General features: G+C 58.3%; 2 protein-coding genes across 4 annotated transcripts in view; one reads left to right on the top strand and one right to left on the bottom strand.

The window, feature by feature from the left end:
- CDK18 (cyclin dependent kinase 18) overlaps positions 1 to 7,044 on the top strand; it is a 28,093-nt gene extending 21,049 nt beyond the window's left edge. The window contains exons 5-16 of the mRNA XM_063418116.1: positions 543 to 599; positions 806 to 920; positions 1,024 to 1,118; positions 1,242 to 1,304; positions 2,183 to 2,306; positions 2,388 to 2,508; positions 3,232 to 3,329; positions 4,929 to 5,034; positions 5,213 to 5,255; positions 5,975 to 6,065; positions 6,428 to 6,505; positions 6,745 to 7,044. Of these exons, the coding sequence (XP_063274186.1) occupies positions 543 to 599; positions 806 to 920; positions 1,024 to 1,118; positions 1,242 to 1,304; positions 2,183 to 2,306; positions 2,388 to 2,508; positions 3,232 to 3,329; positions 4,929 to 5,034; positions 5,213 to 5,255; positions 5,975 to 6,065; positions 6,428 to 6,505; positions 6,745 to 6,779 (1,026 nt within the window). The 3' untranslated portion in view covers positions 6,780 to 7,044. The remainder of the gene's footprint in view (positions 1 to 542; positions 600 to 805; positions 921 to 1,023; positions 1,119 to 1,241; positions 1,305 to 2,182; positions 2,307 to 2,387; positions 2,509 to 3,231; positions 3,330 to 4,928; positions 5,035 to 5,212; positions 5,256 to 5,974; positions 6,066 to 6,427; positions 6,506 to 6,744) is intronic.
- Positions 7,045 to 7,080: 36 nt separating this feature from the next.
- Positions 7,081 to 10,957, bottom strand: LOC134561271 (uncharacterized). 3 transcript variants are annotated; one of them, XR_010082889.1, is made up of 3 exons: positions 8,438 to 10,957; positions 7,308 to 8,343; positions 7,081 to 7,274 (listed from the first exon to the last, which is right to left on the bottom strand). XR_010082889.1 is itself a non-coding variant. In XM_063418128.1 (2 exons), exons 1-2 carry the CDS (start codon positions 8,966 to 8,968, stop codon positions 7,957 to 7,959), a joined length of 918 nt encoding a protein of 305 aa, XP_063274198.1. In that variant the 5' UTR covers positions 8,969 to 10,957; the 3' UTR covers positions 7,081 to 7,956. The 3 variants fall into 3 exon arrangements, 1 of the variants encoding a protein (XP_063274198.1); XR_010082888.1 differs by having other exon boundaries at positions 7,319 to 8,343; XM_063418128.1 differs by having other exon boundaries at positions 7,081 to 8,343.
- Positions 10,958 to 13,022: the final 2,065 nt, after the last annotated feature.

Genomic DNA, 13,022 nt, shown 5'->3' with positions numbered 1-13,022 from the left:
CCCCCCTGCAGCTCAGCGGGTGGAAATGCAAATGTGGATAAATAATGAATCAGCCTTTGCCTCACCGGTGGCATTTCAGCTTCTTTGCTGCAGCGCAGCAGCAGAAATAGGAGCAAAAATTCTGTGTACAGCAGAGCAGGAGCAAAAAGCTCCGTGTGCAGCCCCCAGGTGTGCTCAGAGGTGCCCAGGTGCCACTGCCAGGCCTCAGGAGGCGCTTTGGGATCCGAGTGCCCGTTCAGGAGGAGGGATAAGGGAAGGAGAGCTGGAATTTACCTGCCCGTGCTGTCTGAGCAATAAAACAAACCCCGCCAGGGGATGTGACATTAATATTCATGATCCCCTCATGAATAAGGGATGTGGCTCCGGGGGTTCCAGCACCTTCACTCCCCCGCTCAGGACACGGCTTTTCCCGGGACACTCAGAGGGTTTGGGCAGTAAATGGAGTGAAAATCCCAATTTTCCCTGGAAACCCTTCTGGAGGTGCGGCCATCCCTGGGAGAGGTTCCCTCCTCCCCAGTGGCGTTCTCCTTTTTCTCTCACAGTCAGACATCGGCTTTGGGAAGCTGGAAACCTACATCAAACTGGACAAACTGGGAGAGGTGAGTGGTCTGTGGCACCCCTGCGGGGAATTAAACAAAATTCAAAGGGCAGCTCGGAGTGCAAAGGGAGAAAATCTTCAACACCCAGAAATTTTCGGACAAAGCCTTTCGGGGCTGCTCAGACCTGGTGCTGTCACCTCAAACGGTGACACCTCCCAAAGTTTTGGGGACACCAGTGGGAAATGCCCCGTGTCCCCTGTCCCCAGGGCACCTACGCCACGGTGTTCAAGGGCCGCAGCAAACTGACGGAGAACCTGGTGGCGCTGAAGGAAATCCGCCTGGAGCACGAGGAGGGCGCTCCCTGCACGGCCATCCGGGAAGGTGAGGCCAGCGGGGGTTGTCCCCCAGCTCCCGGCAGGGTCCGGGGTGGCCGTGCTCAGCCCCGCTGTCCCCACTGTCCCCACTGTCCCCGCTGTCCCCGCAGTGTCGCTGCTGAAGAACCTCAAGCACGCCAACATCGTCACCCTGCACGACATCATCCACACCGAGCGCTGCCTCACCCTCGTCTTCGAGTACCTGGTGGGTCTGGGGGCTCCTCGGGGGGCTGGGGGGGACAGGGGAAGGACAGGGGACAGGGGAAGGACAGGGACAGGGAAGGACAGGGACAGGGAAGGACAGACTGACGCGTCCTTCCCGCCGCAGGACAACGACCTCAAGCAGTACCTGGAGAACTGCGGGAACCTGATGAGCGTGCACAATGTGAAGGTGAGGGGGGTGACCGGGACCCCTCCCCTGTCCCCCGTCCTGCCCGGGGGTGCTTGGGGCTGGGAGAGGCTGCAGATCCCTTCACCCTTCGGTTCTTGCTCCCTTTGCCCTTCCTGAGGCTCCCCCAGCCTTTCCCAGGTCGCTGCCACCCTCAGTAAAATCACTGCAGGCTCAGACTCCACTCATCCCTTCCTGTGACCATTTCCCACCCCAGCACAGCTCCGAGGGTCCTCCCTGCCCCCGGCATTGAGATTCCTCGAGGCAGCTGGATTTCTAGTCTTAAACACAACCCCTTCCTCCTCTTCTTCCTCGTCTTTCTTCCTCGTCTTTCTTCCTCGTCTTTCTTCCTCGTCTTTCTTCCTCGTCTTTCTTCCTCGTCTTTCTTCCTCGTCTTTCTTCCTCGTCTTTCTTCCTCGTCTTTCTTCCTCGTCTTTCTTCCTCGTCTTTCTTCCTCGTCTTTCTTCCTCGTCTTTCTTCCTCCTCTTTCTTCCTCCTCTTTCTTCCTCCTCTTTCTTCCTCCTCTTTCTTCCTCCTCTTTCTTCCTCCTCTTTCTTCCTCCTCTTTCTTCCTCCTCTTTCTTCCTCCTCTTTCTTCCTCCTCTTTCTTCCTCCTCTTTCTTCCTCCTCTTTCTTCCTCCTCTTTCTTCCTCCTCTTTCTTCCTCCTCTTTCTTCCTCCTCTTTCTTCCTCCTCTTTCTTCCTCCTCTTTCTTCCTCCTCTTTCTTCCTCCTCTTTCTTCCTCCTCTTTCTTCCTCCTCTTTCTTCCTCCTCTTTCTTCCTCCTCTTTCTTCCTCCTCTTTCTTCCTCCTCTTTCTTCCTCCTCTTTCTTTCTTCCTCCTCTCCTTCCTCCTCTCCTTCCTCCTCCTCCTCTTCCCCGCAGATCTTCATGTTCCAGCTGCTCCGTGGCCTGGCCTATTGCCACGGCAGGAAAATCCTGCACCGAGACCTCAAACCCCAGAACCTGCTCATCAACGAGCGGGGGGAGCTCAAGCTGGCTGATTTTGGTGGGTGAAGCCCCCCGGGGACGGCGCAGGGTGGGCGAGAGAAGGGTGCAGCCCCCTGAGGCTCGTCCCTTCTGCCCCCAGGGTTAGCCAGGGCCAAGTCTGTCCCCACAAAAACCTATTCCAACGAGGTGGTGACACTCTGGTACCGGCCCCCCGATGTCCTGCTGGGATCCACCGAGTACTCCACGCCCATCGACATGTGGTGAGGCTCGGAGCGTCCCGGGAGCGTCCCGGGAGCGTCCCGGGAGTGTCCCGGGCTCTCCAGGACGGGGCCGGGCATTTCCATCCTCACGGTGTTGTGTACAGCAGAGGGTGGGGGCTCTCCCAGAGCAGTTTCCCCATCCCCAGACCTCTCCCAGAGCTGTTTTCTGTGACCTCGGGGCTCTCCCAGAGCAGTTTTCCCTGTCCCCCGGGTCTGTCAACACCAGAGATCTGGGGGCTTTTCCAAATCTGTTTTTCCTGTCCCTTGGGGTTCCCCAAAGCAGTTTTCCATGGGGCTGTTAACACCAGAGTTCGGGAGCTCTTCCAGAGCTGTTTTCCCTGTCCCCTGAGGCTTTTTACACCAGAGGCTTTGGGGCTCTCCCAGTGAAATTTCCCTGTCCCCAGGGCTCTCCATGTGCAGTTTCCCTGTCCCCAGAGCTCTCCCAGTGCAGTTTTCCCTGTCCCCAGACCTCTCCCAGTGCAGTTTCCCCATTCCCAGGGCTCTCCCAGTGCAGTTTTCCCTGTCCCCAGTGCAGTTTCCCCATTCCCAGGGCTCTCCCAGATCAGTTTTCCCAGTCCCCTGGCACTCAGGGGTTGGCTCGGTGCCCTCCCCACGGGCCGGGTGCTGCTCCCTCTCCCGGAGCCCATTCCCGGCTCCATCAGGCTCGGCTCGGTCCCCGCGGGGTTCGTCCCCCGCTGACCCCGGGGTGTCCCCGCGCTTTAGGGGGGTCGGGTGCATCCACTACGAGATGGTGACGGGCCGGCCGCTGTTCCCCGGCTCCACGGTGAAGGAGGAGCTGCACCTCATCTTCCGCCTGCTGGGTGAGCGCTGCGCTGCCCCGCGCCCCCACGCGGGGGCAGTGGCTGCCCGCGGAGCCGGGAGCGGGGGGAGCGCAGGGAGCCGGGGGATCCGTGGGATGGGATGGGATCCGTGGGGTGGGAGGGGATCCATGGGAGGGGATCCATGGGGTGGGATGGGATCCATGGGATGGGATCCGTGGGGTGGGGTGGAATCCATGGGATGGGAGGGGATCCATGGGATGGGATCCGTGGGGTGGGATCCGTGGGAGGAGATCCGTGAGGTGGGATGGGATCCGTGGGGTGGGGTGGGATCCATGGGATGGGAGGGGATCTGTGGGGTGGGATCCATGGGGTGGGATGGGATCCATGGGGTGGGATGGGATCCATGGGAGGGGATCCGTGGGATGGGATCTGTGGGATGGGATGGGATCCATGGGAGGGGATCCATGCGGTGGGATGGAGTCCATGGGATAGGATGGGGTGGGATCCATGGGATGGGATGGGGTGGGGTGGACAGGAATGAACAGGGGTAGGGTGGGATGAGGTGGGAATGCGGTGGGAAAGAGGGAAAAGGGATGGGATGCAGTGGGATGAGACGGGCAGGAAGGAAAAGGGGTGGGATGGCGTGGATGGGACAGGGAGGAATGAACGAGGGTGGGGTGGGATGGAAAGGAGGGAACAAGGATGGGCTGGGATGGGCTGGGCTGGGATGGGCTGGGATGGGATGAGGTGGGAAGGAGGGAAAAGGGGTGGGGTGAGGTGGGCAGGGATGAAAAGGAGTAGGAAGGGATGGACGGGGGCGGAAGATTGAACGAGGATGGAATGGAGTGGGAAGGAATGGAAAGGAGTGGGATGGAGTGGGAAGGTGGGAACTGGGATGGGGGTGAACAGGAATGAACAGGGATAGGGTGGGATGAGGTGGGAAGGAATGCAAAGGGATGGGATGGGGTGAGAAGAGGGGGGATGAAATGGGCAGAGGTGGGCACACATGGCTGGGGTGGGCTGAGGTTGGCAGGGGTGGGCAGGGGTCAGCAGAGGTCAGCTGGCACGGACAGGGGTCAGCTGGAACAGACAGGGATGGGTTGGGATGGACAGGGGTCAGCTGGCATGGACAGGGATGGGTTGGGATGGACAGGAGTCAGCTGGAACAGACAGGGATGGGTTGGGATGGGCAGGGGTCAGCTGGCACGGACAGGGGTGGGTTGGGGTGGACAGGGGTGGGCTGGCATGGGCTGGGTTTGCAGGGTGGGCTGGGGTGGGCAGGGCTCAGCTGGCACGGACAGGGGTCAGCTGGAACAGACAGGGATGGGTTGGGATGGACAGGGGTCAGCTGGAACAGACAGGGATGGGTTGGGATGGACAGGGGTCAGCTGGCACGGACAGGGGTGGGTTGGGGTGGGCTGGCATGGGCTGGGTTTGCAGGGGTGGGCTGGGGTGGGCAGGGCTCAGCTGGCACGGACAGAAGCTGCCTGCAGCCCCCTCCAGGCTGGCACAGGATGAGAGGCCCCTTGCTGGCACTGCCAGCCCATGGGGGACATCAGTGCCCTCTCTGGGGACAGGAGCCCCACACTCTGCAGTTCCCCACCACACCACGGCGGGTTTCCCTCTCTCCCCTGGCAGGAACCCCCACAGAGGACTCCTGGCCTGGGGTAACATCCAACGAGGAGTTCAAGGCTTACAACTTCCCCCAGTACCGAGCGCAGCCGCTGATAAATCACGCCCCGAGGTACCCCTGGAGCAGGGGCTGTTAAGGATTGGGGGGTTTGAGGGGTGGGAAGGGGAGCCTGGGCAGCCCAGGTTCATTTTCTCCTCGTGGGGCTCCAAGCTGGGCCCTCACTGGGGTCGTTGCAGTGTCCTTGGAGCAATAACGCCAAATTTTGGGTTTGTTTCCCCCTCTCCCCCAGGCTGGACTCGGAAGGCATCGAGCTGCTGACGAATCTGCTCCTGGTGAGCGCTGGGGCAGCCCAGGGGCGTGGGGAGGGGGCTTTGGGGAGGGAGGGAGCAGCTGGAGAGGGGCAGGGCCACCCCCCTGGGCTGGTGGCCCTGCTGGGATGGGCAGGGGTGCCCAGATGTGTGGTCTAAATGCACAGAGGTGCCCAGATGTGGGGTGTGAGTGTGCAGGGGTGCCCAGATGTGGGGTGTGAATGTGCAGGGGTGCCCAGATGTGGGGTGTGAACGCACAGGGGTGCCCAGATGTGTGATCTAAATGCACAGATGTGCCCAGATGTGGGGTGTGAATGCACAGGGGTGCCCAGATGTGGGGTCTAAACGTGCAGGGGTCTCCAGATGTGTGATGTGAATGCACAGGGGTGCCCAGATGTGGGATGTGAGTGTGCAGGGGTGTCCAGATGTGGGGTGTGAGTGTGCAGGGGTGCCCAGATGTGGGGTGTGAATGCCCAGATGTGGGGTGTGAGTGTGCAGGGGTCTTCAGATGTGTGATGTGAATGCCCAGAGGTGCCCAGATGAGGGGTGGGAGTGCCCAGATGTGCCCAGATGTGTGGTGTAAAGGCACAAGGTTGCCCAGATGTGTGGTGTGAATGCCCAGATGTGCCCAGATGTGGGGTGTGAGTGTGCAGGGGTCTCCAGATGTGTGGTGTGAATGCCCAGATGTGCCCAGATGTGCAATATAAATGAGTGTTTACGGCTTTCCTCGGGCCTCTGTGCAGTACAGAGCCAAGGGCCGGATCTCAGCCGAGGCAGCCCTGCAGCACCCCTACTTCAAGAGCCTGGGAGAGCGGGTGCACCTCCTGCCTGACAGTAAGTGCCACCTGTCCCCTCCAAAAGGGCTAAAAACGACCCCTCCAGGCACCTCTCTGTTCCCCCAGAGCTGCTTCTGCAGCGGGAGGTGACGGCTGTGGGAGCAAGGATTATTATTATTATTATTATTATTATTATTATTAATAATAATAATAATAATAATAATAATAATAATAATAATAACACAAATAATAGCAAAGAATGAAGAATAAAGAATAAAATAAATAATAGCAAATAATAAATAATAAAAAAAAATAATAAATAGTAATTAATAATTTGGGTGGGATGAGAGGGGGTGGGAGAGCGAGAGCAGAGCTGCCCCCCGGGCAGGACTGACCCCTCGCTGTGCCCCCTCTGCCCAGACGCCTCCATCTTCTCCCTGAAGGAGATCCAGCTCCAGAAGGACCCCGGCCACCGAGGCTCGGCCTTCCAGCACTCAGGTAGGGCCGGGATCTCTCCCAGCTGGTGCCAGGGCAGGAAAAAGCCAAACCTGCTCCCTGTCACCTCTCCAGTCCACAAATCCCCCCCGGGCATCTTTGCTGTGACGTTTGGCCATCCTGAGGCACAGCTGGCTCCTCCAGGAACGCCACGGGCTGGGAATGTCCCCCCCCGAGCACCCTCCGGGCCCCGCAGAGCCCCCCCTGCCCCCCTGACCGCCGTCTCCGTGTCCCTTCCCCAGCCCGAGGCAAGAACAGGAGGCAGAGCATATTTTAGACTCGGATTTTGAGTTCCCCTCGTCGCCATGGAGATGGGAGCGCCGAGACGGGAGCGGCTCCCGCAGAATTCCCGGCTCCCGCAGAATTCCCGGCTCCAGCGGGACGAGGCCGGCGCTGTCCCCAAGCCCCTGGAGCTGCCCTCGATGGACCTGTGGCCTTGTCCCCCCTCGTTGTTCGCCTGTTGTCCCCTCTGAGAGGCGCTCCAGGGAGGAGCTGCAGCCCCTGCGCTGCCCCGGGAGGGTTTGGGGGGCACAGGGTGGGGATTTGGGGGGCACAGGGTGGGATTTGGGGGGCACAGGGTGGGATTTGGGGGGCACAGGGTGGGATTTGCGGGGTTCAGCCCCGGCAGGACTTGCTGGAAATGCACCTTTGCTCAGACATGCAGCCCTGCAGGCCCTGGTTCTTGGGGAGCCCGGGTTAGGAGTGGTGGGCACGGCCCAGGCTGGCACTGGGAGCACACCCGGGGCACACCTGGGGCACACCCGGGGCACACCTGGGGCACACCCGGGGCACACCTGGGGCACACCTGGGGCACACCCGGGGCACAGGAACCAGCGCAGCCCCCCCTGTATTTCCCCCACCTCTTTCTGCAGACCCCCCTTTCCCCTCCCTGTTTCGGTACCCGAATCCGGCCGAGGCTGGAGCAGCCCGAATCCACCCCTGGCTTCCCCCAGCGTGTCCCGAGTTCCGCGGGCTGGGGTGTCCTGAGCCCCCGGGAGGGTCCCGCGGGTGGGACCGGGCAGGGATCGGCTCTGGAGCCCCCCCAGGCACGGAGGGACCCCCCAGCCCCTTCCCCAGCACCCCAAGGTGCAGGACAGGCCCCCGGAGGGCTCTGGGGACACATCTGCCCCCTCCGCGGGGCTCCAGCCCTCCCTGCCCGGCACAGAGCGCTGCTCACGCCCGCGTTGGTGCCCGGAGCGGAGGGGAGAGGTGCCAAACCTCCCACGGCTCAGCTGCGGGCACCAGAAATAGCAGCGTGCCCCAAAGCCCTCCCCGTGCCCAGGCAGGACCGGCCCTGCTCGGATCGATGCTCACCGAGCTTTTCTGCCTGCCCGGGGCTGCTCCGGGGGGAGTTTCCCTCTCCGGACATTTGGGGGGACAAATCCATCCCTGTTCCATTGCTCCCGCAGGGGCTGGGAGGGCTGAGCAGTGCACGGAGCCCCTGCCCTGTGGATTCACACCGTGAGCCTGGATCTGCCTGGATCGGCTCTCTCTGGGTGGGGCTGGGGCTCCTGGAGCTGGGACTGGCACCTGGAATTGGGATTGGTACCTGGGACTGGGACTGGCACCTGGGACTGGCACTTGGGACTGGGACTGGCACCTGGGACTGGCACTTGGGACTGGGACTGGCACCTGGGACTGGCACTTGGACTGGCCCTTTGCTCCAGAGTCCAGCTCTTTGTGGGGCTGTCCCCCCCTGGAGCTGGCCAGTGCTGGGACTGGCATCTGAGCTCAGGATTGGCACCTGGGATTTGAGATTGGTACCTGGGACTGGCACCTAGGATTGGGACTGGCACCTGGGACTGGCACCTGGGACTGGGACTGGCACCTGGGACTGGCACCTGGGATTGGCACCTGGGATTGGCACTTTGCTCTGGAGTCCAGCTCTGTATGGGGCTGTTACCCCCTGGAGCTGGCCAGTGCTGGGACTGGCACCTGGGATTGGCATCTGGGATTGGGACTGGCACCTGGGACTGGGACTGGCACCAGGGATTGGCACTTTGCTCTGGAGTCCAGCTCTGTGTGGGGCTGTTCCCCTCTGGAGCTGGTCAGTGCTGGGATTGGCATCTGGGATCGGGATTGGCACCTGGGATTGGTACCTGGGACTGGCACCTGGGATTGGCATCTGGGATTGGGACTAGCACCTGAGCTCAGGCCTGGCACTTTGCTCCAGGCTCCAGCTCTCCGTGGGGCTGTTTCCCCCCATTCCTTCCACAATCCTTGGAAAATGCGCAGTGGGAGGGAAAATGAGGAGCCGCAGGAGCTCCTCGGGGCGGCCGCTCCCGGTGCCAGCAGAGCTCTGGCCCAGCCGAGGCTCCAGACGTCTGCATTGTTTGAGGTTTGCCCATCCCTGCTCCGCTCCCTTCCCGGGATTTCCAGCCCAAATTGTTCTCTAATTGATTCCAGTGGATGGGGAAGAGCAGGAGCAGCCCCCAGTGACGCATTTGGGGTTTTCCTGGTCCCCATCCCCGGCTCCTGCAGCTGGGGCTGAATTCCCTCACAAAGGAATTTCCTTGGGATCGGAGCTGCCCTTCCCAGGGCTCCTGTCAGGAATTGGACACGGCTCCTTCAGGTGCCTGGGGCGAGGAGTGCTGGTGAATCCAGAGGAGCAGGATCAGGCCAGGAACCCGCCAAGCACCACCCAGGGCATCCCTGACCTGTCTTGGTGCAATTTTCCTGCTGGATTTTCCCATTCCCATGCCCTGAGAGTGGGGATAAACTCCCAGGGGTGCTGGGTGCCCACCTGAGCCGTCCCCTGTTCCCACTGGGAGCACTGGACATGCTGGGCCAGCAGATCCGAAATTCCTGCTGAAGGTCAAGGCAAAAACTGCTGGGGAGAAGCTCACGGAGCCAGGACAGCATTCCCAGGAGCAGGAGAAGGCCCTGGGGGCTCCTGTTTATCCTTTCCCTTTTCCCCTTTTTTGGGAGGGTTTTTAGGGTTTTGACCTTGTGAGAGAATTCCCAACATTGGACAATGCCCCAAACCCAGAAAAAACAGGAATTTCTTCCCTCCTAAACTTTTTTACGGAGCTGGACATTCCTTTCTTTAGAATTCCAGCTTTTCCAAGGAATTTTGGCCAGATTTTCCAGGATTTTTTCCCCTCTGGAATCACCTTTGCATCAAACCCACGCAATCATTCCAGAGAATTCCAAAGGGTTCCAATCCCCCCAAAAGGGGAGACGCTGTTATTCATCAGCCCCGACAGCCCCAATTCCAGGTCACCCCTCTTATCCCAAGGATTTTGTGGATTTTTGGTTCCCAGGTCGAGTGTAAATATTTGGTGCCGCCCCGAGCTCAGATCTCCTGGGAAAAAAACGGAGCTGGAGGCTGGCAGGGATTAAATCCTGGAGTTAAATCCCTCTTTTCCACCTCTGCCATAACATTCCAGCCCTTTTAGGCTGAGTTTAGCAGGACAGAAACCCCCTGGATTCCCCATCCATAAAAAAACCCCAAGCAGGGGAGTTCCTGTCTCATCTCCAGGCAGGACTTCCCAGGTTTTGGAGCAACAGTTGGAATTTTCATGAAAATTCTGGGAATTTCCGTGGTTTTCCAGCATTTTCCCCCTCATTTTGTGGATTCTCTCATCCACCACTCCTGGCTGTGGCAAAAGGAAGTCGTTGCTTCATCTTGCACGAGTTTTTCTTGGAATTTTTTCCCTTTTTTTTTTTACCAGAAAATGGGATTTTCAGCCTCAGGAAAAGCTGTATTCCCGCTATTCTTTTGTCTCCCCAGCTGATGGTTGGGAAAAGGAGCAGAAATAAATCCATGTGCAGAGTGAGGTCAGGGTTTGGGACAGCAACAACCCTCGGAGGCAGAGCTGTTCCCTCCATTCCCACGTGGAGCCGCCTTTTCCCGGCCCAATCCATGCGGAGAATTTAAACAACAAAATTCCTTTGGCTTTTGGAGAGTCACGACAAAATAAGTGCATTATTTTTTCTTTTTTCTCGCACACAAGATGAGAAAAAAATGGAATTAAAGGGCGTTTTCCCAAGTTTTGTTTGGGTTTTTCCACCTGATCTGCAGCTGCTCCAGCTCTGTGCTCTGGAGTTGTGTAAAATTGGGGTTTGGGGTGTCCTTGTGAGCAATGTCTGAGCACAAACAATTCAAAATTCCACATTTCCTCATTGCCTTGCTCCATCCTCAGCATCCTGCTCATCCCCCAGCAGGAAAAATCGATGGAAGGGGCCAGGATGGATCCCCAAACTGTGAATGTGCCCTGGGGTGGTTTGTTGGCAGAAAAGTGACAATAAATGTATTTTGTTGGCAGAAAATTGATAATAAATGTATTTAACTAGTGCTGTACAAACAAAAGAGGAATTTTAAAATAAATGATTTTAAAGATTTGTTCTGAAAGAAGTAATGGATTTTTATATAGAGAGAGAGAGAGGGAGAAAGTTTTTCTGGAATAAATGGAAAGGAAAAAAATAATAATAAAGGATTTTATCCATCTCTCAGGCTCTTGGCTATATTTTATAAGAATATTTCAATTTTTTTTCTATTTCAGATGTGACCTGGATGGTTTTGTCCTCCTTTTTTTCTCTCCTTACGCACAAAGAAAAAAGAAATTAAAGAGTGTTTCCCCAAGGATTTCCAATGTTTTGTTTGGGTTTTTCCATCTGATGTGTCAGATTGTGAATTCTCCAAAGACCGGACAGCAAAATTTATGGAACACGGGATGGGTTTGTACAGGATATCATTTTTCTTCTATTTTTATTTTGCTAGGAGAAGGAGCTGGGAGGGTTTTTGGAGCCGAAGGAAGGTGGGAAGTGCCCGGAGCGCAGATCCTGGGAAGGGCGAGGTCCCTCCATCCCCAGGACCCTTTCCCTGCTGGAATTTCAAACTCCCCCAAGGGCACAAAGGGAACTTTGCAGGGGTTGGAACCCCGGAGCTGGGAAATGTCCCCGGTGTCCCCTGCTGGGATCCCAAGGCCCTGAATAAATATTGGCACAAGCCTGGCGGGCAAATAAATGCCAAAGCCGCCCGGCCCAGCCCAGGCTCACAGAGCAGAGCTGGGGAAGGGACAAGGGGACTTTATTCCCACAAATCCAAATCCACTTTATCCAATCCACTTTATTCCCTAAAATCCCTCCGGGATCAGGGATACTCAGCCCTGGATCCCTTTTGGGATGTTTTCTCCAGCACTGGAGAGAACCCGCAGCCCCCAGCGCTGTGGGGAGAGGGGCAGGGCCGGGCTGGGGGGTCCGGGGGGGTTTGTGGCGTCTTTGGGCCTGGAGCTGGTGGCAGTGGCGGATTTGGGACAGGGACAATTCCCTGTGTCCCCTCCCGGGCTGCAGCTGCCACCCCCGCCCAGCCTGAGTCACGTCCCGGGGCTGCCCCGGGCAGGAGCTGTTTGCCCAACCAGTTCCTCCCTCTGCCACCCTCATTCCTGCACCTGGCACCGCCGGATCCGGTGTCCCCAGCGCCCTCCTGCCCTCCAGGTGTCCCCAAACACCCCCAGCAGCCCCCTGGGGTCTCTCAGGGTGGCACCCGCTGCCCTCAGCGGGGTGATTTGGGTGTGCTTTCATCCCTGGTGTGTTTTGGGGAGGTTCAGCGCGGTTGTCCCGTTCCTGGCACGGGTTTGGGGCCGGGAAGGAGGAAGCGCCGGGGTGGCAGCTCCAGGGCAGTGGGTGTGGGAGTGATTCCAGCCGGGCGGGGGTGGTGGAGGCAGCGTTTCCTCCTGCCACACGAGCGTGACCTGCTCTGCCACAGCCGGGCAGAGATCTCAGGCTCGTGTTTGACCTAGAACTGGAACCAAACTCCCCAACCCAGCCCGTTTGGGAGCTCCTGACCCCCAAACACACGAGGTGAGCACCTCCCTCTCTGTGTCTGCGCTGCTGAGCATCCTCCCTGCAGCCAGGAGTGATCTGACCCCTCGGGTGAGGAGTTTTCTCTGTGTTCCCAGGATTTCCTCAACCAGATTCAAAGTTGTATCAGCTCAAGCTTTGGCTGGTGCTGCAATTTTTGGCACACGGAGCTCCTGGACCCATCACATGTGGCTGCCGGGGTAACTCTTGGGGTTTTTTGGGGTCTCTCAGCCCCAGCTCGCCCTTAAGGGGGACAGGGAAAACTTCACCAATATCTGAGCTGCAAGTCCTTGGCCAAGCTGCCAACCCAAACATTGGGGAAAGCCTTGGAGGAGCTCCAGGAATCCGCTGTCCTGTGGGGCCTCAGGTGGTTCCACCCCAAGGAAACCCTTAGAAAATTTATTTTTAGAGCTGGATTTCCCCTCGGGGCTGAGCCTGGGCTGAGAGAGGTGATTCCAACAGCACGACAAATCGGGATTGGAGCTCTGCAGTCACTGCAAGCAGGACCCAGCATGACAAAAAATCACTCCTCTGGTGGAAAAGATTAATTTATACACCTAAAAAAATCCTTTCTGCCCCAGAAACGTGTGAGGGCATGGAAAAACCGAAGGAAGGTGTTTCCCAAAGGCCACTCGGACCCTTTGGAGCCACCCCGGCGCTCCCCAGGGACCCCGTGGCTGCAGCTCTGCCCTCCCTTCATTCATGTTTCACTCTG

Source organism: Prinia subflava, chromosome 23, assembly GCF_021018805.1.
Source record: "Prinia subflava isolate CZ2003 ecotype Zambia chromosome 23, Cam_Psub_1.2, whole genome shotgun sequence".
Lineage (NCBI taxonomy): Eukaryota > Metazoa > Chordata > Aves > Passeriformes > Cisticolidae > Prinia > Prinia subflava.
This window is presented reverse-complemented; position numbering and strand designations above follow the sequence as displayed.